The sequence below is a fragment of the Callithrix jacchus genome, chromosome 15, assembly GCF_049354715.1.
Source record: "Callithrix jacchus isolate 240 chromosome 15, calJac240_pri, whole genome shotgun sequence".
Lineage (NCBI taxonomy): Eukaryota > Metazoa > Chordata > Mammalia > Primates > Cebidae > Callithrix > Callithrix jacchus.
Genome location: NC_133516.1, coordinates 39,551,009 through 39,576,437, shown reverse-complemented (window position 1 = coordinate 39,576,437; position 25,429 = coordinate 39,551,009). Strand labels below are relative to the sequence as shown.

The following is a 25,429-nucleotide window of genomic DNA, read 5'->3' as shown; positions in this document are numbered from 1 at the left end:
AAAGGTCCAACCAAGAGTAAGACATTCACATTAAGGAAGTAGAGAGAAAAATCACACTATACAGTACTTCAAAAGCTGCTCTGTTAATCCTATCTACCTTGAATATTCACTCACTCTCTTCTACTTCCTATACAAGTTGCTTTCACTAAGCTATTACTTCATCTAACATTTCTTCTTGGGGCCAGGTGTGTTATCATGCCTGTAATCCTAACACTTTGGGAGGCTGAGGTGAGAGGATTGCTTAAGCCCAGAAGTTTGAGACCAGCTGGGCAACATGGTAAGACCCTGTGTCTTAACAAAAAAAAAAAAAAAATTCTTTTTTGAGATATAATTCAAATACCATACAATTGCCAATTTAAGTATACAATTCAGAGTTGTGCAACCATAGCCACAATTTTACATTTTCATCATCCCAAAAAGAAACTCAGATCCGTTTAGCAGTTGTATCCTATACCAGTCAAGAAAAAAACAGAACCAATAGCATATATATTTATATTTATATTTATTTTTATTTTTGAGACAGAGTCTTGCTCTGTCACCCAGGCTGGAGAGTGCAATGGCACAATATCAGCTCACTGCAACCTCCGCCTCCTGGGTTCAAGCGATTTTCCTGCTTCAGCCTCCCAAGTAGCTGGGACTACAGGTGCATGCCACCACGCCCAGCTAATTTTTGTATTTTTAGTAGAGATGGGGTTTCACCATATTGTTCAGGCTGGTCTTGAACTCCTGACCTCATGATCTGCCAACCTTGGCCTTCCAAAGTGCTAGGATTACAGGCATAAGCCACCATGCCTGGCCAGCATGTATATTTATATACAGATATTTATTTAATGGAAGTGGCTCACGTAACTGGGGTGGGGGGGTGCTGTCAAGTATGAAATCTGAGGGGCCAGGGTCATTAGACTAGGGATTCAGGGAAGAGCTGTTATGTAGTCTTGAGTACAACAGCTTTGTGAGGGCAAAATTCCTACTTTAGGGGGACCTCAGTCTTTTTTCTTAAGGCCTTCAAGTGATTAGAGGCCCACCCACATTACGGAGGGTAATATGCTTTACTCAAAGTCTACTTTACTCAAAGTCTACTAGTTAGTCACATCTAAGAAATACCTTCACAGCAATATCAGGCTGGTGTTTGACCAAAAACTGGTCAAGTGAAAAACTGATACCAGAGCCTAGCCTCACTGATATAAAATTAACCATCACATTCCTAATTACCCTCAGCCCCTAGCAACCATCATTTCTGTCTCTATGAATTTACCTATGCTATATATTTCATATAAACAGAAAAATCAAATATGTGGCCTTTTGAGTCTGGCTTCTGTCACTTTAGTGTTCTCAAGGTAACTCCATGCTGCAGCATGTATCAGAACTTCGCTCTTTTTATATTGCAAATAATATGCCATTATATGATACACATTTTACTTATCCATTCATCAACTGATATACGTTTGGGTTGTCTCTACCTTTGGCTGTTTATGAATAATGCTGCTATAAACGTTCATGTACACATTTTTCTGTTACATATTTTCATTTCTCTTGAATACATACCTAGAATTGGAATTGTGTCATATGGTGACTATAATGTTCCTTTTTATTATGTGAACTTTTTTATAAGATTCAAAACTACAAAGTTTGTTTATTCTACAAATAATTACCATAACTATACTGGGAAAATACAGCATGATCTTATTTTCCTTCCCTGAGTTTTAGAAATGAAAGAAACGGGCCGAGTGCAGTGGCTCACACCTATAGTTCCAACACTATGAGAGGCCGAGGTGGGCAGATCACCTGAAGTAAGGAGTTTGAGACCAGCCTGGCCAACATGGCAAAACACCATCTCTCGAAAAAAAGAAAAGAAATGGAAGAAACCTTATAACTAGCATCTATTACTATACTTACTATTTCTATAGTTAAAGAGTTAAAGAATCAAATACAATATAACTATTTCTTGTTTTTTTGTTTTTTGTTTTTTTTGAGACAGAGTTTTGCTCTGTCACCCAGGCTGGAGTGCAGTGGTGAGATCTCAGCTCACTGCAACCTCCACCTCCTGGGTTCAAGCAATTCTCCTGCCTCAGCCTCCCTAGTAGCTGGGACTATAGGTGCCTATCAACACACCCAACTAATTTTTGTATTTTTAGTAGAGACGGAATTTCACCATATCGGCCAGGTTGGTCTCAAACTCCTAACCTTGTGATCCGCCCACCTCAGCCTCCCAAAGTGCTGGAATTACAGATGTGAGCCACCATGCCCAGTCCAATATAACTATTTCTATAGTTAAAGAGATAAAGAATCAAATGCAACATAGTAAATTAGATTTACTTACAAGGGGTGTGGATTTTATACAAATATAAATATAATCAAATGCAATATAGTAATTAGATTTACTTATGAAGGGTGTGGATTTTACACACACACACACACACACACACACACACTCCATTTAAAACACAACTTCCTTTATATCCAACCTCCTTTATATCCTTTATATCCAAGGATGTGGAGAAAAGGGAACCCCCATACACTGCTGGTAGGAATATAAATTAGTACAACTACTGAGAACAGTTTGGAGGTTCCTCAAAAAAGCTAGAAATAGACCTACCATACAATCCAGCAATCCCATTACTGGTTATATACTCCAAAGAAAGGAAATCAGTGTGTCAAAGAGATATCTGCACTCCCATGTTTGTTGCAGAACTGCTCACAATAGCCAAGATTTGGAAGCAACTTAAGTGTCCATCAACAGGTGAATGGATAAAGAAAATTTGCTACTTATATACAATGCAGTACAATTCGGCTGTTAAAAAAAGAATGAGATTCTGTCATTTGCAACAACATGGATGAAAATTATGTTAAGCAAATAAGCCAGGAACCGAACGAAAAAAAAAATCACACTTTCTCACTTATTTGTGGGATTTAAAAATCAAAACAATTGAACTCATTGGACATAGAGAGCAGAGGGATGATTATCAGAGGATGAGAAGGGTAGCTGGGGGTCTGGGGGTGAGATGAGCATGGTTAATGGGTACAAAAAAATAGAATGAATAAGACATACTATTTGATTACACAATAGGGTGACCACAGTTAATAATAACAATTATACATTTTAAAATAACTAAAAGAGTGTAATTGGATTGTTTGTAACACAAAGGATAAATGCTTGAGGGGATGGATACCTCATTCTCCATGATGTGATTATTTCACATTGCATGCCTGCATCAAAACATCTCATGGGCTAGGCGAGGTAACTCACGCCTGTAATGTCAGCTCTTTGGGAGGCTGAGGCGGGCAGTTCGCTTGAGGTCAGGAGTTTGAGACCAGCATGGCCAATATAGCAAAACCCCATCTCTAGTAAAAATATAAAAGTTGGCCAGGTGTGGTGGTGCATGCCTGTGATCCTAGCTACTTGGGAGGCTGAGGCATGAAAACCTAGGAGGCAGAGGTTGCAGTGAGCTGAGATTGTGCCACTGCACTCCAGCCTGGGCAACATAGTGAGACACCATTTCAAAAACAAAAATAATCTCCTATATCCTACAAATAGAATTACCAAAGCTAAACTATTTACAAACTGATTTACAAACAAAATATCTTAAGCATTAATAGATAACAGGTTTTGTTTTCTTTTTTAAATTTAAATTTAAATTGTTTTTTAAATTAAAAAAAAAATAGATAGGGTCTCCCTATGTTGCCCACACTGGCAATGGTCTTAAATTCCTGGTCTCAAGGGATTCTCCTGCCTCAGTCTCCCAAAGTGCTAAGATTACAGAAGTGAGCCATCACACCTAGCCAGGTTTTGATGTCAATTTTTAAAAATTTGGTCTATTATTCACTAACAGGTTGGTGATGAGACTGATAAAGACTACCAGTGCTGAGATAGTAAGCAATCAAATAACAACGAACATTCTACAGTCAGATGACTGGACTGTGAATCCTAACTCCATCATTATCATTGTTACCCTAAACAAATCCTTTCACCTCTCTGAGCCTCTGCTTTCGTATCCATAAGGTAAAGATATTTCAAAAGTTTGTTTTAAGAATTAAATGAAATAATGCACATAAAACTCTCAGCACAGCACAGAGTAAGTGCTCAATAAATGACAGCGACTAGTTTTACAAGTCTGGACTAGGGTCAGAATTTAGAGTATATAAACACATTTCACTGAAATAAGCTTAACACAGTTAACCTGAATTTTTGTGGACTATGATCTAATCACTTATGGAAATAAAAAGACAACAAAAACTGTGCTTTTTTTTTTTCTGTCTTTGAGACGGAGTCTCACTCTGTCACCCAGGCTGAAGTGCAGTGGCGGGATCTCAGCTCACTGCAACCTCCACCTCCAGGGTTCAAGCAATTCTCCTGCCTCAGCCTTTTGACTAACTGGGCTTACAGGCACGCACCACCATGCCCAGCTAATTTCTGTATTTTTAGTAGAGACACGGTTTCACCAAGTTGGCCAGGATGGTCTCAATCTCCTGACCTTAAGATCCTCACACCTCAGCCTCCCAAAGTGCTGGGATTACAGGCGTGAGCCACTGTGCCCAGCAAAACTGTGGTTAATCTACATGTACTCTAAGCAGGCAAATACACAGGAAAAGTTTGGAACATTACATATCGAACTAATAAAAACAGTTAATAAGATGATAGGAGGTGCCTATGTGAAGGGGAACTTTCATCTTTTACTCTAAATACTTCCCTATTGCTTGACTTACTTCTATTTTTTTGAGACGGTCTCACTCTGTCACCCAGGCTGGAATGCAGTGGTGCAATCATAGCTTAGTGCAACCTTGACCATATGGGTTCAAGTGATCCTCCCAACTCGGCCTCCTACGTAGCTAGGACTACAAGCACGTGCCACCACACCCAGCTAATTTTCTTTTTCAAGTTCAGACTAAGCAACATGATGTGATCCCATGACGGGATCCTGGCCTCAAGTGATTCTCCTGCCTTAGCCTCCCAAACTGCTAGGATTACAGGTGTCAGCTACCACACCTGGCCTGCTTGACTTTTTATGAGAATGTATTCCTGTTACTTGTATAACTAAAAAATAAAAAAAGTTTGAAAGTTTGTATTGGAAAATCATTTCTGCTTGGCTCAGCTAGAACAAGTCAGTAGTTACATATATCAATAAAACTGTAAACCTGAAAGTACTGAGAAAATCTTAACACACAGTTTTGATGTGCTTAAATTTAAAATCCAACCCAAATTGTATATTTGACAAAAGATAGAGTACTAATGACCAAACACTTCCATTTTTCAAGTGCCTATATAAGCACTTTCATTTCTTTTTCTTTACATCTGTCAGCTACTCTCTTATAAAGTATGAAAAATCTACATGGCCAAACAAGTTTTTCCAAGGCTGTTTCATTCATTTGCATATATACCCAAAGCCAAATCAGTTTGCCTGAATGTAGGCCCAAGAAAAAATATTTTATTGCTAGGAGTAGTAGAGGTTAAGTTTTAAAAAATGTTAGCTGACTCAGAGAAATAATTAACTTGAGTTATTTCAGTCTTTGAAAGTCTGTAATATGACAAGCAGTTTGGTTATACATCAAAAAGCAATAGCTTAGATTACCTTTCAAGAGAGCAAAAGACAGATTTTCATAATAATTGCTCAGTCCCTAAGAAGATATATCAGAATAAATGTCTAATAGTTGGCTTTTATTTCAGGGAGAGGGGACAGACTCCCATAGTTACTATTAGACAATCTTGTACAAATAACCTCTAAACATCAAACTCTTTTTGGACAAAAGGGAGCCAGACTGTAGCTGTTTTATTTACTTTCTAAGAGTGTTATATAGACAAAATGAAATAAGAAACCACTCTGATTATTCTAAAGCCTTCTAAAAAGTATTATTTTGTGTGAAAATTTAATAGTTCGCATATATAATTTAATATCACCAATCACAACATTATCTACAATCCCAAAACACTCAGCAAAATGTTTTGCACACTGTAAATTCTCAATAAACAATGACTTATACAAAGACTACATATTGGCAATTGAGTGCATGATCTCAAATTGAGAACTAACTTGAATGACTTTCTGCCCTTTACTACTGCACAGGTTTGCAGAAACACAGACTGCTCCATTGTTCACATTTCCCTCATTCAAACATCTATATAGTGCCTATTCTCTTGTTCTCAAGAGTTCACATCTGATGGGGCAATAGTACATTTGCATCATAGTTATTTTGTTGTTTATGTCCCATAATGAAATTATATACAGACCTGGTGCAGTGGCTCACACCTGTAACCCCAGCACTTTGGGAGGCCAAGGCAAGTAGATTGCTTGAGGCCAGGAGTTCAAGACCAGCCTGGGCAATATGGCGAAACCCCGTCTCTACAGAAAATACAAAAATTAGCTTGGCATAGTGGCACATGCCTGTAGTCCCAGCTACTTGGGAGGCTAAAACAGGAGGATCATTTGAGCTCAGGACGAGCAGGTTGCAGCGAGCTGAGATCATGCCACTGCACTCCAGCCTGGATGACAGAGCAAGATTCTATCTCAAAAATAAAATTAAAAAAAATTTTTTTAAATTAAAAAATTATACACAAAGTTAAATGGGAGTATAGAGAAAGAAGGAATTGATTCTTCAGTTAAAGGGAGTCAGGAAACGTTTCACATTGGAACTGAGCCTTAAGGGATGAAGGGAAGAGGTCATTCTGGAAGACAAAACAGCAAAAAAAAAAAAAAAAAAAGGCACTTGTTCTACAAACAGTGAACACTGTCATACAGCTAAGTACACAAAGTTTAGGGTAAAGAAAAAAACAGTAATAGAAGAGAGAGCTGGAAAAAAAGACAATGAGATATAGATTTTAATGCTAAAAATTAATGAGACAATGACAAAGATTTTTAAGCAAAGGTGTAAACTATTTATATACCTATAGTGGCAATAAGAAAAGCATATACCCGAGAAGAGGAAAGAGTCTGGACTGTAAACTTAGAATGTTTCAGCCACTAATAAATACCACCATTTTTCCAGTTTCAAGTAACTATCAAGTAACTGACATATATTAAAAGTTAACCTCACAATCTTTTCACTTAAAACTCTAAATGACATTCTCTTCCCTACTTACTAAAAAGAATAAATACTAAGCTCTAACAGAAATATCACTTAAGAAAACCAGATAGGAGCCTGAAAGGGTAAAGAGTGAATTTAACCTAAGGAATAACGTCAAAGAACTAAGTGGAAAAAAATGTTTTAAGTATATACACCATCAATATTTTTAACAACTTGAAATCACAGATAAAACATTTTATCAGTTTCCCACTATTGTGAAAAGTAATATAGAAGGAAATGAACATGTGCTGTGAATATATAATCTGGCTTTCTCTACATGTTCACATTAATGTGTCTCAAACACAACTTGTCAAATAAAAGACTTTCTCACAAACACCAGCACCCCTTAGTGACCTTTATACTTCTGTCAACAAGAAAACTTAGGTATCTGCTAAAACGAACATACAAACAAAAAGTAAAGGAATGTATGACCTGCCATTCTCCCAAAAGCTGAGGCTAGGATCTCTGTGATCATGTTTAGATGTGTGGAGGAATAAAGAAGAAACAATCTTGGTTGTCAAATTCAAATTACTTCCTTGCAATGTCCCTGGAAAATGCGATATCATCCCTGCTTCTTTCTGCCACCCAAAACTCCTTTCCCTGACTGACACTAACTATAGTCTATTCCCTAACCCCACTTTCTTTTTTTTTTAAGATAGGTTTCACTATGTCACCCAGGCTAGAGCAATCATTGTGCACTATAGCCTTAAACTCTTGGCCTAAGTAATCCTGCCTCATCCTCCCAAGGTGTAGGTGGGGCTAAGACATGATGCACCCCTGGCAAATGTAAGTTTTTGAACTTTGTTTTTAGAGACAAATTCTTGCTATGATGCCCAGGCTGAAGTGTAGTGGCCTTTCTCAGGTGCAATTTTAGCATACTACAGCCTCATACTCCTGGCCTCAAGCAATCTTCCAGCCTCAGCCTGCCAAGTCGCTGAGATTAATGGCATCTGCCACTGTTTCTAGCCATTCTTCCTCTGTTTAAAATTCCTAAGGTCTAGCTTAAATTGCATCTCATCCATTAAACTGTTACATTCATGAAACGTTCCCTAAAATCTTCAGTTCACATAGGACCTTGCTCTTTGCTCAAGTCCTACTGGGCAAGTTAATTTAATACTCTTACCTTTTCTCATTTTCTGGCATTTAATCATATGCATGCCTACTGCTAACCCAGTCTAGGTCCTCACAAAATCATATCACATCTAAAGTGTTACAAAGCCTTAGAATAGCACAGTGGTTATGAGCTTCAGTTTAAATCTTAACTCTACCATTTAACAGCTATATGAATTTGACTAAGATCTCTCTGTGCCTCAATTTCCTCACAGGTTAATGTGGAACATTAAAACAAGCACCTCAAAGAGTTATTTGAGGATTAAATAAGTTTACAAAGCACTTAGAACAGGGCAAGGTATATAGTCAGTACGAAAGTGTTAGTTAAGCTGTTACTCATTTTTCCTTGCTCCATCCAATCCACTCTACATACTGCTATTGTATCACTCTTTCTTTTCTTTTTTTTTTTGGAGATAGAGTCTAGCTGTCACCCAGGCTGGAGTTCAACAATGCAATCTCCATTCACTGCAACCTCTGCCTCAATATCATCTATCTCAACTATTTTCAAAGTGTACAGTCACCCTCTCTATCCAACGTAAAAGCTCCTAGAAAGAAGGAATAACAAATTCTTACCAGTATTGTCATTTTCTCCCCCTTTACCACCATGCCTTTTACTAAAACAAATCATGATAGAACAGGTGCTCAAAAATATGCACTAGGCCAGGTGCAGTGGTTCATGCCTGTAATCCTAACACTTTGGGAAGCCGAGGCAGATGGATTGCCTGAGCTCAGGAGTTCAGCCTGTGTAACAGGGTAAAACCCTGTCTCTACTAAAATACAAAAAATCAGCCAGGCATGGCAGCATGTGCCTGTAATCCCAGCTACTTGGGAGGCTGAGACAGGAAAATCGCTTGAACCCAAGAGGCGGAGGTTGCAGTGAGCTAAGATGGTGCCATTGCACTCTAGCCTGAGTGACAGAGCGAGACTCCATCTGAAAAAAAAAATAGATGCACTAAGTTTAAATTAAAAGTGAGACTAGAAGTAGACAACTACTACCACTAGTAAGTAAACTTCAGTGAGACTGGAAATAGACTATGTCAACCACTAGCATGTCACCAGTACCCTAAGGCCTCAAATCAAATAGGGCCAGCTAAATCACAAGAGAACAGTCCACTCACTATCCCTTCTATGTAACCACTATATAGGTAAATATGCTTGCTCAGTGGTACCTTGAGTCAACAGAGGGATTAATAACCATTCTAGGCTGAGCACGGTGGCTCCTAGCACTTTAGGAATCCTAGCACTTTAGGAGGCCAAGGATGGTGTATCACCTGAGGTCAAGAGTTCAAGACCAGCCTGGCCAACATGGTGAAACGCCCGTCTTTACTAAAAATACAAAGAATTAGCCAGACATGGTGGCTAATGCCTGTAATCCCAGCTATTTGGGACGCTGAGGCAGGAGAATTGCTCGAACCTAGATGGAGACATTTCAGTGAGCTGAGACTACGCCACTGCACTCCAGCCTGGGCAACAGAGCAAGAGTCCATCTCAAAAAGAAAACAAAACAAAACATTCTAATTTGAAGCATTTGACTTCCAAAAAGGATGAAGGATAATACATAGAGCCAACATACAAGCAAGGCAATACCTAACTGCTACATCACTGAGAAGATGATTTGGGAAAGATTATGAAACTCTGCTTTGTGCCAAACCTGTCACCCTTCAACATGTAAATTTAAGTATTATACAATAAGATATTCCATGAGCTTAGCAGTAAAAAGTGTCACTTAGATTTCCACCTGCCTACATTTCGCAGATATTCTATAATGAACGTGTATTATTTGTTTGTCGCTCAGGCTGCAGTGCAGTGCCTTACTGCAACCTCTGCCTCCTGGGTTCAAGTGATTCTCCTGCCTCAGCCTCCTGAGTAGTGAGACTAGAAGTAGACAACTACTGCCACTAGTAAGTAAACTTCAGTGAGACTGGAAATAGACTGTCAACCACTAGCATGTCACCAGCACCCCAAGGCCTCAAATCAAATAAGGCCATCCAAATCACAAGAGAACAGTCCACTCACTATCCCTTCTATGTAACCACTATATGGGTAAATCTGCTTGCTCAGTGGTACCTTGAATCAACAGAGGAATTAATAACTATTCTAGGGATCACAGGCATTTGCCACCATGCCCAACTAATTTTTTTATTTTTAGTAAAGACAGGGTTTTACCATGTTAGGCAGGATGGTCTCGATCTTCTGACCTCATGATCTGCCTGCCTCAGCCTCCCAAAGTGCGGGTATTACAGGCATGAGCCACCACATCTGGCCTACTTCTTCCAACTTTTAATGAGCTTCCCATAATGGACAATGTATTATGCAACAGTCATCACAAAGTGAAAGTCATCCAAAGCACGTATCACCCCAATTTTCCACCTCCCAGGTAACCTGCCAATTTGGACAAAGTTATCAACTACATTAGTTTCAACTTTAAAAATTTCTTTTGGCCGAATGCAGTGGCTCACGCCTGTAATCCTAGCACTTTGGGAGGCTGAGGCAGGTGGATCACCTGAGGCCAGGAGTTCGAGACCAGCCTGGTGAAACCCTGTCTCCACCAAAAATACAAAAATTAGGCAGGCATGGTGACGCATGCCTGAAATCCCAGCTACTTGGGAAGCTGAGGCAGGAGAATGGCTTGAATCCAGAAGGTGGAGGTTACAGTGAGCTGATACTGCACCATTGCACTCCAGCCTTGGCAACAAAGCCAGACTCCGTCTCAAAAAAGTAAAAATGAAAATAAAATTTCTTCTTTAATTTTTCTTCTTAATTAATTTCTTTAAAAAAATAATTTCTCATTACCTTCCTAAGACTCCATAGCACTACAGCAAATTGCAAAGTGTTGTCTAAATAATTTACTCTTCCCCACTAAACACCCTCTCTAAGTACTGTGTGCTTAGTAAGAGCCAGGGACAGGGTGCTAGGTGATTTATATAATTATCTAAATTCTCAAAACAATAATTGGTACCATTATCATCTCCAGATGTTTAACAAAAAAAACTTGCCTGAAGGGATTTTCTTTTTTCTTTAAGAGACAGGGTCTTGCTTTGTTGCCCAGGCTGGAGTTGAGTGCAGTGGCATCATCACAGCACTGCAACCTCAAACTCCTGGGCTCAAGCAACCCTCCTGCCTCAGCATCCCAACTAGGACTACAGACACTGCAAATTTCATACTAACAAGAACTATTTGGTCACATTGTAAGTTTTCTTTGGAAGTGTGTCCCTCACAGTGTCTGGCATCTAACAGATGCTCAGTTAAAATCTTCTATCTGTCCAAACCAAAACTTTAAATAGTTAATTCCTAAAACAATTTGATGACATGGTAAGATCTGACAGAGTATATGCTCTAACTAGATTAAGTGGTATAATAACAAATAATTGACCAGGTGAGATGGGTCATGCCTGTAATACCAGCACTTTGGGAGGCCAAGGAGGGCAGATCCTGAGGTCAGGAGTTTGAGACCAGCCTGGCTAACATGGTAAAACCCCATCTCTACTAAAAATACAAAAATTATCCGGGTGTGATGACGTGCGCCTGTAATCCCAGCTACTTGGGAGGTTGAGGCAGGAGAATCACTTGAAACCAGAAGGCAGACGTTACAGTTAGCCAAGATTGTGCTATTGCACTCCAGTCTGGGCAAAAGAGTGAAAATCCGTCTAAAAAAATAATAATAATAATAAATAATTACATCTACACCTAAAGTAGTAGCCTCATAGCCTGCGTGTTATTTTAGGTAATAAAGCAGAAGGGGGAAAAAGTGAAAATGGTAGAAATAAACCATATCTACCCCTCAAAGATAAGGTTTTTTGAAAGAACAAATTTCATGGCCGGGCGTGGTGACTTACACCTTTAATCCCAGTCCTTTGGGAGGCCATGGCAGATGGATCACTTGAGGTCAGGAGTTCGAGACCAGCCTGGCCACGTGGTGAAACCCAGTATCTACTAAAAATACAAAACTTAGCTGGGCATAGTGGCACATGCCTATAATCCCAGCTACTCAGGAGGCTAAGACAGGAGAATCACTTGAACCCAGGAGCCAGAGACTGCAGTGAGCCAAGATCATTCCATTGCACTCCAGCCTAGGCAACAGAGTGAGATTCCATCTCAAAAAAAAAAAAATAACATATCATCTCAAATCATGAAACAGTCACTATTGATCTATTCTTAAGTATCTCAAAATAACCTATTGTGAGAGTTTTAGTACAGCCAATGGAAAAGACTATGTATGAAATCACTGTTTGTCAAATAAGTACAAGAAAAAATCTGAGTCCCCTTTGAGTGTTTAATCAAAGAAAGTGCATTTGCAGGAGGGGGTGCGGAAAAAAAAAAAGAAACTGTATTTGCAGAGTATGTCCTGTGAGCAAACCTGTTGTCTGATTAGTTTAGACCTGTTGCCCAAGGACACAAAATGGCAAAAATGTAAAAGCTGGTTGAATTAAGGCACTACCTAGTATGAAACTGATGTTTGAATTCAACTGCTAGAAAAATGGCGTCTATGAATATTCATTTTAAAGAATTATGAGAGCCAGGTGTCATGGCACACACCTGTAATCCCAGCACTTTGGGAGGCTGAGGTGGGGGGGGGGGGGAATCAACTGAGGTCAGGAGTTCGAGACCAGCCTGGCCAACATGGTGAAACCCTGTCTCTACTAAACATACAAAATTTAGCTGTGCATGGTGGCATACGCCTGTAATCCCAGCTACTTGGGAGGCTAAGGCAGGAGAATCAGAGGTTGATTCTCCTGGAAGGCAGAGGTTGCAGTGAGCTGAGATAGTGCCACTGCATTCCAGCCTGGGTGACAATAGCAAAAAATCTGTCTCAAAAAAAAAAAAGATTGCAAGTAAAAATCTGTCAAAAAAAAAAAAAAAATATATATATGTATATCAAGTAATCTATGAAGTATTTTAGGCACCCCTAACCAGCTTGGGGGAAGGGTCTGTTCCACAGGTAAATGAGGAACTGGTGTTACACAGAAAAGTTAACATACTCTTCAGTTCTCATGCTACACACACAATATAGATATTATGGAGCACACATAACTCGGACAGTCTTTTCCTCCTTTCTTTAAAAAATAATAAAATATTTCCTTAAATCAGTAGCTGCCAAAGTTATCATTTTTTTCTCTTCCTTTTGAGGCTCAGGTTTCTTTCACTTCAAAACATATTCTTGAAGACTTAAGTTCTTCCTTTAAGAAAGATTTAATTATTTAACTCAGAAAGAAGGGGCAAAAAGTCAGGAGGTGAAACCTGAGACAGTCCTATTAGTCTTACATAACTTAAAGTTGGAACTGATTCAGTAGCTCGGCTAAAAACCTGAGGTTTAGGCACTAAGACGAGCTCTTTAGTATACTCTCCACAAACATAAATAGTTTTTAAAAATGGAAATGATCCTATCTTTTTTCTTCATTCTTAAAAGCTCATACATGTATAGTAAGTCATGATACTAACGCAAAAATGCTAAAAATGGTTACACTTAAAATGAAAAGCACTGAATTCATCCTATCACATTTAAGTAACACTATAATTGAAAGACTAGGGTGTAATTTCAGAAAATAAGTTCACTTCCTAACACTAACTTTTGCATAGCACCTCTGTAAGTATGCAATAAGTACTTAATAAGTGCTGCAGGGAACATCAAAAAGTGATTTTCAAATGCAATATATGTATGTGCAACCAACTTGTAAAAAAAACTCTCAATATATATAAAGTACAGTTCTCATGCTTAATTAAATTAGCTTTGATTATTGCAAATGATTCCTTCAAGAGCAAGTATATAGCAAACCTTTCAAAAATCTTAGGTTTACACCAGCAACTGTCCTTACTTAGAAAGGTCTTGATCTGAACTCAACTAAAGCTATGTGTTAACTACATTTCACCACAAAGACACCTGAGCACCAGGGTAATAATGGCCACGGATTCCCCGAATTGCTTTGAGAACTGCTGCTTGCTTAATAAAGAGCTGAACTGTGAATTCACCTTTCTCAACAGACTGAAAGCAAGACGCCAAGTTTCACAATCTAGTTTGGGATTTCTCTGGGAATGACTACGTTATCAAGATGCCATAGCTCTCCTGAGGCTTTTAATTACAATACCTTCTCTGTTTTCCATTCAACCACCTCAATCAAATTTCCACTAGAACCAGGCACACAAACAGTTGATTCCTGGCTTTGCGCAAAGCCTCCTGTGGATGCAAAGCCTGGGATCCTGCAAAAGTCAGGCCTTTCAGGGAGGGCAAAGGTGGGGTGGGGGAGGAGTTTGTTAAACAATGCAGTTGGACAATGTGGTGGTGACATTACCTTGCCTGTCTTGTGATCAAACCAGACGAGAGCGTGGTTCCTTGACAGCACTTTGCAATCAAAAGTGGCATTATTCTGCGCTGGTCGACAGCGGGCCACTGAACGGCCGATTTTGATGGGCTCGTCCAGGTAGACATGACGCTCCTGAAACGGGTGCGAGTTTGGGCGGCAAGTGAAGATGGCCAAGGCTGACGGCATCGAGGATAGGCTTGGGGTGTCTCTCCTACCAGGGACAAAGAGGAGTTCCTCCGGATCCGGGCTGCCCTTCACAAGCCTATACCCCTATCCCACCCAAAATTTTAAATTAAAACAAACTGCACATTGTCTATGCATAACCAGTGAACATCAACAACTCTTCACTTGGGTGGGAAGACAAGCCAGCGCAAGCCCCATCACCTCCTCCAAAACCCAGCAGTGCCCTAATCACGAAAAGTCCCCAACGGGCAGCTTTCAGTCCATCTTCCTCTCTGGGAAGAAACGGCTCAAACATCGGGCAGCTTCGGCCAAGAAAACTCCTGGAGCACAGTTTGGGGACTGGAGGTATCCAAGCAGATGAGTCACACTCCAATTCTTGTGTTTGGTTTGAGATCGCGGCCGCTTTTCCCCCTCGGTGGCGGAAACGCTGCAGCACTGCAGCATGAAGGAAGGGTCGTGGTTCGGCGCGGCCAGGAAAGTCCTTTTGGGCCGAAGGAAGGTGTGGCCGGGCACCTCCGGGCAGCCACCGCCCGTGCTCGCCCGGAGTGGAGGGCGAGAGGTGACGGAGGCGGAGGGGCTCTAAACGGCCGGCGGGACAGTCTGCATCGCCCCTGCTGCGCGGAGGCCGCCCCGGGAAGGGGGACTCGGTCCCCGGCGTGGCGAGGCGGCAGTGCCTGGGGTCCTCAGCGCGAGGCGTGGGGGCCGGCGGGGCGCGAGCAGTGGCCAAGTCGGGACTCCTGGGCACCTGGCGGGTGTCCCCGCGACCAGGGCGGGGACCCGGCTCCGCAGGCCGGTGCGGACCGAGCGAGGCGCGACACCGGGAGGTTCGGGTTCTCGGGCGGCAGGAAGTTGGTCCCCGGACGCCTGGGCTCCTGGTCGCCGCCGCTCAGCACATGGGCCGCCTCCCCTCAGGGTCGCCCCCGCGAGGGTCGCATCTCAGGGACAGCAGTCGCAGCTCCGGGCGGACGAGAAGGTGGGGGAGGGAGACTGGCCCGGAGGTTAGGGAGAGGCCTGGAGGCCCCGGGCTGGGTCCGCCGCAGCCTCCACCGATCACGGCCAATGGAGCAAGCTCAAGCTGCGCCGGACGAGGCAGGAAACTTTCCGACCTGGTGGGGAAAATATCAAAACAAACGGCCGTCAGGCGCCTCAGCCCGCCCGCCTCAGCCCTCGCCCCCTCCAGCCAGACCCCCGCCAGCTCCCACCGCTAGGCATGACCTCCGCCGACCTCTCCACAAGCGGGCTGCGAGGATTTGGAGGCAGGACGCCACGACGGGTTCTACCTCCCTAGCCGCCACCGCCGCCTCAGCTTACCTTGCCAGCGCCGGCCGCCATAGTGACTCTGACTGAAACCTACCGGGTACACCGCCACGGGAACGCGCTCCCTTCAAGGGCCCTCCTACCCCCTCTCCCGCGCCGTAGTCCAGGAATGTCACGTGAGCGACGCCACGGAAGCCGTGTTGGTCGAGGGCAGAAAAACGGGCAAGCTAATTTCTAACGCGCCTCTAGGCGCCATCTTATTTAAGGGCTGGAAGCTTCAAACCTCGGGACAACCACAACGACCATTTTCGTTAAGGGCAAGAACAATTCGCGCGCTAGAAGATTTTCGAAACAAACCGTGCCACCTTCTTATTTTATCTACTTGGAAAGGAGATGCCAACCTTTGCTAAATTTTATTCGCTTTAATCCTCGATGAAAATACTAGTGAGCAAAAAGCAGAGGCGGCCAAAGGAGATGGTCATAAGCAGCCATCTTAGCTGTGGGCAACAGAGTCGCCCGCAGCCACCTTAAGTGTGAGCAGCCAAATTCCCTCAAGTCTTAGGATGTTCGCCTAACCGAAGGACCATCCTCCCCTCTGCTAAAGTTTTCTCTGTGTTTTCTTCCCGGAAAAAAAACGCTTAGTTCCCGCATTACGCTTCGAAAGACAGCCCTTCTCACCGGACCTCGTATGTGCCCCAGGGCTCCTACGCGGATTCTTCCACAGAAGGAGCGTGCAGAGAGTTTAAAATAGTGTTGCTTCCAAAGAGAGATTGAACAATTTCCAAAACGAAGAAAGGGGGTACTGCCCCCACTTACTATCAAGATGAGGAGTCATTGGTCTAAAGAAGAAAGACTGCAAAAGCTAAATGAAAACGTCAAGAAAAGATAGGAGTCTTACTCATTTAGAGTCAAAGGTGACTTCATTCTTCAGATTCCTGCGACAACAGGCTCCACCACTGTGTGACCTTAAGCAAGTTTCTAAACTTTTTCAAGCCTCTTTTTTCTCATCGATGACATGGAGATAATAGCTAACTGACTTGTGGTGAGATTTCAAAGTGTTAATCCATGTTGTTCAATAAGGAGTAGCAATTATTCATTTCAATACTTATATATAGACAGTTTGGCCCCCTAGGTTTTTGATGGGCCCTGGGGACCCACAGGTAAACCAAACTTTAATTCCAGCCTTCTGAGAGCATAACGGTATGGTGGGTCAGAGATGGGGGTAGGGAGTGACAAACATAAAATTGATGTAATCAGGCACTAGCTGCTAAAGGGGTCAGGGATGGTCTGGGCGACGTAACCGAATTGAATGAAGGAAGATAGGAAAACCATAATAAATATGGTATTCGCCGAATAGTTTCATAAATTTCCACGAACACGGGACAGCAAGGAAAGAAAGGAGGCTACTTGAAGCAATGCACCAATGTGCAGGCACGTAATGAGGTTAAATAAGTATTTGGTCCATGAATGAAAATTACAGACTGTTATTATTAGAGAATAAATTAGGAAGGGCACAAAGTGAGTCTGGAAAGAATAGGCATTATATTATAAAGACATCATATTCGTTTTTCAGGCTCTTCATCAATTCAACAAATACGTGTCAAGCTGCTACTGTGTTCCAGGTATGCTGTTGTGGAGAAAAACAAAGGTATGTTGGAAAGCTTTCTTATGAGAGGATGAAAAGTTTTCACTTCTTAATTTTTAGGCTGTTATAGAATAAGGTAAGATAGGACCCTCCACAGATCCCTACTGAGTTTTTTGCATGAATAGCAAGTCATTTATGCATTCTTTCATGCATTCATTCTATACATATTTAATTGAATGTCCACTGCGAAATAGATATTTTGAAAGGTCCTGGAAATACAATAATGAAGAAACAAAAAGACTCCCTCAAGTTGCTCAATTTAGGTGATGACACAGTAAAATCCTTGCTCTAATGGAGTATGGTCAAGAGTAATGGAATCATGGCAGAGTAGTTTAAACTGAAACTTGAAAGGAGTAGGCTAGCTAGTCTGCTGCTACTGGAATAAAGAAATTTTAAGCCAAGAAACAATCACCAACAAAGGTCCAGAGACTTGAGAGAACAGGACTTTAAGGGAATTCTAAGTAGGTTTGTATCACCAGCACATAAGGGATAAGGGAAAGCAGGAGGAGGAAGAGTAACAGAAGTGTGGTTTCAGTTGCTGAAGGACTTGTAGGCAATGCATCAGACTTCAGAACATTTCCATCTTCCCCTTAGAAAGGCAAAGAGAAGTAATGAAAGTCAAAGTGTTGGAATCAGACATGGCATACTTTTACCAGCACCATAAATGGTAAATTATTTAGCTTCTCTAAATGTTAGCTTCCTCATTTGAAAAAAAGTAGGTATCTACTGCACTTGACTAGTCTTTAAAAAAAAAAAAAGGAAAAGGAAAAAAGTAGACAATACAGAGTCTTCTTAGGATTAAATAAAGTAATGGAATACAAAATTCCAACCATGATGCCTGGGAAATAGTAGATACTCAGAAAATGTTAATATTTATCATTATTTCTATAGAAAAAATTCACCAGCGTTCCACATATAGTAAGGAGCAAGTTGTTTTATCTCTAATTCGTATACAGAGAAACGTAATCATACATATAGAACCAAAAAAGTCTGCTGATACTCAGTTCTACTATATTTGCTCTTAAAATTAATGTTAAGCAGAATGGACTTTCTTCTGCAAGAAAAGCTGGGACTATTATACCATGTCAGGATAAAGAATCCTACCAAGCTGCACAGGGTGCTAGAAATGCCAAAATGGCATTGAAGGCGTTCTTCACCCACTGGTATTCAGCAGGCACAGAAAAGGCTTAAATTAAGAAATCTCATATATGAGATACTTTGAATTCTAAGTCATGTGGGTGTTCCTCTCTACAATTCTGTATCCACACAAAATTTTTATTAAATAAAAAGCATATCATGTTTTGAGAAATTGGGAATGGAAATGTTTCCTGATTTTGTAGCTCTCTCCCTTTTTAAGATTTTGCCTTTTTATAATCTGATGAGTATTGCCACTGCTATGATCCAAGCCACTTTTCTTTTTTTTTTTTTTTCTATTTGGCCTCTGAACGTAAAGTGAGAGACTCCAAGCCACTTTTCAATCTTACAAAAGCAAAGAGAGTATTGTAAAATTATCATCCTAGTACCATCAAAGATGAGCAATTATTAGCATTTCTGGTGTGTAGGAGACAACTCTGTAAACTCAACTAATATGCAACCCTCCCTAATTGATAATGATCTAATTGGACTTTAACCAATCACATACACATGGGATGTAATAAATTATAGAACACTTGCGTAACTGTTTCAGCAGAGTATCTGTATTGCAAATGTAGGTAAGCAAACCAATTAAGAGAAAGCTGGGAGTACCCAAAGTCCAAAATTGAGAGTATATAGTATTTTTAATAGCACATACTGGCTTATTACAACTGAAGTTAGATCCTCTTCCCACTAAGGAAAGCTGTCTTCATCAGGGAGATTCTAATGAGTGGAAATACCCTGTCATTTCCCAGGTGTTCAGGGTGGAGTGACCCAGACATTCCAGAGGCACTGCTCATCTGTTTTGGGCTTCCTGGTTATTCAGGAAATAAAAGAAAAATAACTACCTGAAGACAAATGAAGACATTTAAACTCATTTAGCAATCTTTTTCTGTGAATATAAAAAGAGGTAACCAGAATATTATAACTCTGGAAAGGATCATAGACAATAAATCTGGCTTCTTCCTTTTACAGGCAAGGAAATTGAGGCCCAGAGAAGGAACTTTATTGATTATATATTTACCAAGTGGTTACCATTTTCCTCATGACATCTCTGTGTGTTAAGTTTTTTGTTTTGTTTTGTTTTGTTTTGAGACAGAGTCTCGCTCTATCACCCAGGCTAGAATGCAATGGTGCGATCTCAGCTCACTGCAACCTCCACCTCCCTGGGTTCAAGCGATTCTCCTGCCTTAGCTTCCCAAGCAGCTGGGACTACAGGCACCTGCCACCACGCCCAGCTAATTTTTGTATTTTTAGTAGAGACAAGGTTTCACCATATTGCCCAGGCTGGTCTCGAACTCCTGACTTTGTGATCCACCCACCTCAGCCTCCCAAAGTGCTGGGATTACAGGCGTGAGCCACCATGCCCGGCTGTGTGTTAAGTATTAAGCTTATTTTACAGTTAAGGAAACTAAGGACCAGGCACAAATATTAAGAAAAAGATTAAGAATCTTTGAGTGACTGGACCTAAGTCACTATACTAGATCCAAAGTACATGCGGGGTTTTTTCTCTCTAAAAATTATCTTGGCTGGGTGTGGTGGCTCACGCCTGTAATCCCAGCACTTTGGGAGGCCGAGGCGGGTGGATCACAAGGTCATGAGATCAAGACCATCCTGGTCAACATGGTGAAACCCTGTCTCTACTAAAAATACAAAAAATTAGCTGGGCATGGTGGCGTGTGCCTGTAATCCCAGCTACTCAGGAGGCTGAGGCAGGAGAATTGCCTGAGCCCAGGAGGCGGAGATCGCGGTGAGCCGAGATCGCGCCATTGCACTCCAGCCTGAGTAACAAGAGCGAAACTCCGTCTCAAAAAAAAAAAAATTATCTTTATTTATTTATTTATTTTTGACAGGATCTTGCTCTATCACCCAGGCTGGAGTGCAATAATACAATCATAGCTCACTGTAGCTTCATCCTCCCAGGCCCGAGCAATCCTTCCCATCTCAGCCTCCTGAGTAGCTGGGTCCACAGGCATGTGCCACTGTCATACCCAGCTAATTTATTTATTCTTAAATAATAATAATAATAATTATTATTATTATTTGGTATACCTCAGATCTCCTGTGTTGCTTAGGCTGGTCTGGAACTCCTGGGCTCAAGTGATCCTCCTACCCAGCCTCCCATAGTGCTGGGATTACAGGGATGAACCACCATGCCAGCACCAATTGATTTTTTTTTTATTGATAAAAGAAATACATGCTCATTGTATATATTTAGGAAGAAGAAATAAGGAAAGTAAAAGTCCTCTCTAGCCCCATCACAAATACCTAGTCTAGTGCTGTTAACAATTGGTTAGCTGTATTCTTCCAGATGCTACTCTAAGTCACATGAGGCATGCCTTTTTAAAAATACCACATTTATTAAAAATGTGAAAGTCAACACTAAGGGTCTTATTCTTAAAAGTGATAAATAATTTATATCAATAGCAGAAGGCCTATATTGGGGCAGGAGGAAGAAGAAGGGAAGAAATTATGCTTATTTTTTGTCACTTTTGTATAAGTCCCCTTTTGATTACTGAAACTATCTCCTTGTTTTTTTATAACTAAATTAAGAATGTTACTTGGAATGTAGCAAATGCTTAAGAGTAAAAGGGTTGGGTCAGAAAGCCCCATGAGGCATTTTCTTTCTGAATTTTTATTGGTATATCTGGATTTGTTTCCCCATAACTTAGTTACCAAGTAAAATAAAAGTTACCAAGTAAAATATCAAGACTCTATATATGATGGCCTTGCTTATCGAATATATATTGTAATTCCCTACAAGTGTTGCACATAAAAATATTTTTAAAATACATACTTTATTCTAAAACAACTATGATATTTTGGCCTGGCATGGTGGCTCACACCTGTGATTCCAGCGCTTTGGAAGGCCAAAGCGGGAGGATCACCTGAGGTCAGGAGTTCAAGACTAATCTGGCCAACATAATGAAACCCTGTCTCTACTGAAAATAGAAAAATTAGCTGGGTGTGGTGGTGCACGCCTGTAATTCCAGCTCTTCAGGAGGCTGAGGCAGGAGAATTGATTGAACCCAGGAGGTAGGGGTTGCAATGAGCTGAGATTTCACCATTATACTCCAGCCTGGGTGACACAGCAGGACTCTGTCTCAAAAAAGAAAAAAAAAGATAGAAAATTATGATATTTTGAATAATTATCTTTGAATGTAGTTATTTGTGTTTACTTTTAATAAACTCCATTTGAGCCTTTGTTTCAGAAAAAATGCCTTGTTGCTACAGTAGGATATTGTCATACATCAGCATCTCACTAAATGCCTATGTTTTAGAAAACTAATAAATTTCTTAAGGATCTTTGGTCTTAAGGATTCCTCAGAAGACAGGTTGAAATGGAATAAAGAGACCTATACAGGGAAGTGCCTCTGGAGTGCCCCCTCCTCCTGCACTCCCACTCCCCCAAAGCATGTCAAGTATACAAGGCTAAGAGGAGGAGGTCTCAATGTGGATTTGTTTTTTGTTTTTTGGTTTTTTTAGACGAAGTCTCGCTCTGTCACCCAGGCTGGAGTGCAGTGGCACAATCTCAGCTCACTGCAACCTCTGCCTGCTAGGTTCAAGCGATTCTCCTGCCTCAGCCTTCCGACCAAGTAGCTGGGATCACAGGCGTGCACCACCATGCCCAGCTAATTTTTTTTTTTTTTTGTATTTTAGTAGAGAAGGGATTTCACCATGTTGGTCAGGCTGGTCTGTTCTCCTGGCCTAAAGTGTCCGCCCGCCTCTGCCTTCCAAAGTGCTGGGATTACAGGCGTGAGCCACCAAACCTGGGCAATCATCTGTGAATTCTTCACTGGGCTTTATAGAGAGCTGGTTTCATAAATGTATGACCTTTACATAGGGCCCTGCTTGGAAGGACTATACCTGGATGTACTCTACTGTCTTGAAATTCTCGATAAATTTTTAACAGATTTCTGATTTTCATTTGCACTAGACCCCTCAAATTATATAGCTGTTGCCGGGTGTGGTGGCTCACGCCTGTAACACTCTGATGGTGTGAGCCACCATGCCAACACCTCAGAGTCTGAAGTGGGTGGATCATCTGGGGTCAGGAATTCAAGACCAACCTGGCCAACATGGTGAAATCCTGTCTTTAATAAAAATGCAAAATTAGCTGGGCATGGTTGCTCAAACCTGTAATCCCAGCTACTCAGGAGGCTGGGGCAGGAGAATCACTTGAACCCAGGATGCGGAGGTTGCAGTGAGCCAAGATCTCGCCATTGCACTCCAGCCCAGGGGACGAAAGCAAAACTCCGTCTTAAAAAAAAAAATATATATATATATATATATATATATATATATATATATATATATATACACACACACACAGCTATTTCTGCCTTGAACATATGGCTAGGGAACCCAGTCCCTTCTGTACAATATAGCATGTTAACAACCATGAGACGTGAAATGCTGTAGGAGAAATTCATGGGCTATTGACACTGAAAACACATCCCTAGAGAAATGAGTTGCTGCCGGGCGCGGTGGCTCAAGCCTGTAATCCCAGCACTTTGGGAGGCCGAGGCGGGTGGATCACGAGGTCGAGAGATCGAGACCAACCTGGTCAACATGGTGAAACCCCGTCTCTACTAAAATACAAAAAATTAGCTGGGCATGGTGGCGCGTGCCTGTAATCCCAGCTACTCAGGAGGCTGAGGCAGGAGAATTGCCTGAACCTAGGAGGCGGAGGTTGCGGTGAGCCGAGATCGCACCATTGCACTCCAGCCTGGGTAACAGGAGCGAAACTCTGTCTCAAAAAAAAAAAAAAAGAAATGAGTTGCTTTAAGTACAACCAGACAGGTCCATCTCCCCATTTCCTGGTATTGAATTCTATGATAACTTGGGATCAGAGGCAAAGATGGTGGCAGAAGAAAACTTGACTTTTTGTAACTTCTCACTATAGTTTAGACTCTGAAGTTAGTTTCAAAGACAATAATGAGAATAATATTGAATCAGCTAGGCACGGTGGCTCACGCCTGTAATCCCAGCACTTTGGGAAGCCAAGGTGGGCGGATCAGCTGAAGTCAGGAGTGAGACCAGCCTGGCCAACATGGTGAAACCCTGTCTTAAAAAAAAAAAAAAAAAGAATATTGAATCAATGTAGAATCTGTGTCCACCAAATTGTTCATTTTTTGTATTTTTTCAAACTTTTTATTATAAAAAATGTCAGCGGCCAGGTGTGGTGGCTCACTCCTGTAATCCAAACACTTTGGAGGCCAAGGCACGTGGATCACCTGAGGTCAGGAGTTCAAGACCAGCTTGACCAACATGGCAAAACCCCATCTTTAAAAAAAAAATTTTTTTTCAAATGTACAGAAATTTTGAAATAAAATTATAGTGAACATACACACACAGCTCCTTGATTCTAACTTGTAATCATTTGTCGTATTTAACTTATCTATGTGTTTTCTGAACTTTTTGACAGTACATTGCAGAAATAGATCAGCATGCCTTTACTACTAGAAACATTTTCCTAAGTAACCAAAATATGTGGAGTAGTGGTGACTTTTTTTGAGACAGAGTCTTGCTCTATCACCCAGGCTGGAGTGCAATGGCAAGATCATGGCTCACTGGATCCTTGACCCCCTGGGCTCAAGGGATGCTCCCATCTCAGCCTCCTGAGTAGCTGGGACTACAGGCATACACTTCCACACTGGCTAATTTAAAAAAAGAAATTTGTTTGTGGAAACAGGGTCTTGCCATATTGCCCAGGCTGGTCTCAAACTCGTGGGCTCAAGTGATCCTCTGGCCTTGGCCTCCCAAAGTGCTGGGAGTACAAGTGTGAGTTACTGTGCCCCACCTGATTATGCATTTATGGAGATTTTTTTTTCCTGGCAATAGATTCATACTACTGTGTCTCAATGTCTTTTGGAGACATCCAAGTGTTCTTGCGTATGTATGAGTTCCTAGAAGTCAGGAACAGATTGTCAGGAAAGACAATAAGTGGTATCTTCACTTCCTGCTGGCAGCAGGCCCTAGAGTCAATCAGGCAGGGAGCCCCCTGTGATGCTGTGTTCAGGTCAGATTGTATTTCATCACTCTATCAACCAGAGTGATAAGGGGCAATAGAGTTAAAATAACCACTGACTAAAGCAATGCCCCTTTACTGGAGACATTTCTAAAAGCTACAACTAACAGAAGAGCTGCTCTGCTTTTCCAGAAATGGTCTCTTCTGGGAGTGTGAAAACAGGGTGTCTTAGTTAGACTGAACAGCAGAGCCGTAAGTCTACAAGGCATTGCCACGCTAAGCATTAGGGAAGGGTATACCCAGGGCCAACTTTTTTCTATGCAGTTCAAGTCACAGTTCCATTTGGGCACGTGTTGCTGACAGCAAAATTTTTTCAAGTCAGCTGTTATTGATTAGGGTCCTGTGTTTGCAAGCAACAGAAAGTGGCCAACCTAAGCCTATGGGAATTAGTGGAAAGTCATAGGATGGCTCCAGGAATGAAAAGAAATGCTAAAGAAGCAAGTCACAGAGAAGCAGAGCTAATGAGTAGCAAGAGCCATTAAACAATCTCTTCAGGGCACCACCTTTAGGAGTCAACTCACCCTGTCTCAATCTTTAAGTCCCTTTCAAGATTCAAACACCCCAGCTGATTGACGTAGGTTGCCTTAAATGCCAATTCCATGACCAGAAATGGGTTAGGGGTGGGGGACTGGAACTTTGAAGGACAGTTCCACTAACTCTGTATCCAATGGAAAAGAGATGTTTCCTAAAGCTGTTGCCAAAAGGAAGGGGAAG

The 25,429-nt window shown here is 41.4% G+C and overlaps 2 protein-coding genes across 51 annotated transcripts in view; one reads left to right on the top strand and one right to left on the bottom strand.

The window, feature by feature from the left end:
- The window catches only part of SLMAP (sarcolemma associated protein), a 166,195-nt gene extending 150,202 nt beyond the window's left edge, over positions 1-15,993 (bottom strand). For all 49 annotated transcript variants that reach the window (XM_078351243.1, XM_008981872.5, XM_078351260.1 and 46 more), the window contains exons 1-2: positions 15,960-15,993; positions 14,454-15,754 (exon numbers count right to left, since the gene is read on the bottom strand). In XM_078351243.1, the coding sequence (XP_078207369.1) occupies positions 14,454-14,651 (198 nt within the window). In that variant the 5' untranslated portion in view covers positions 14,652-15,754; positions 15,960-15,993. The remainder of the gene's footprint in view (positions 1-14,453; positions 15,755-15,959) is intronic.
- Positions 15,006-25,429, top strand: part of LOC144579547 (uncharacterized) — a 38,669-nt gene continuing 28,245 nt past the window's right edge. For both annotated transcript variants that reach the window (XM_078351284.1, XM_078351283.1), the window contains exons 1-2: positions 15,006-16,947; positions 17,479-17,553. In XM_078351284.1, the coding sequence (XP_078207410.1) occupies positions 15,006-15,995 (990 nt within the window). In that variant the 3' untranslated portion in view covers positions 15,996-16,947; positions 17,479-17,553. The remainder of the gene's footprint in view (positions 16,948-17,478; positions 17,554-25,429) is intronic.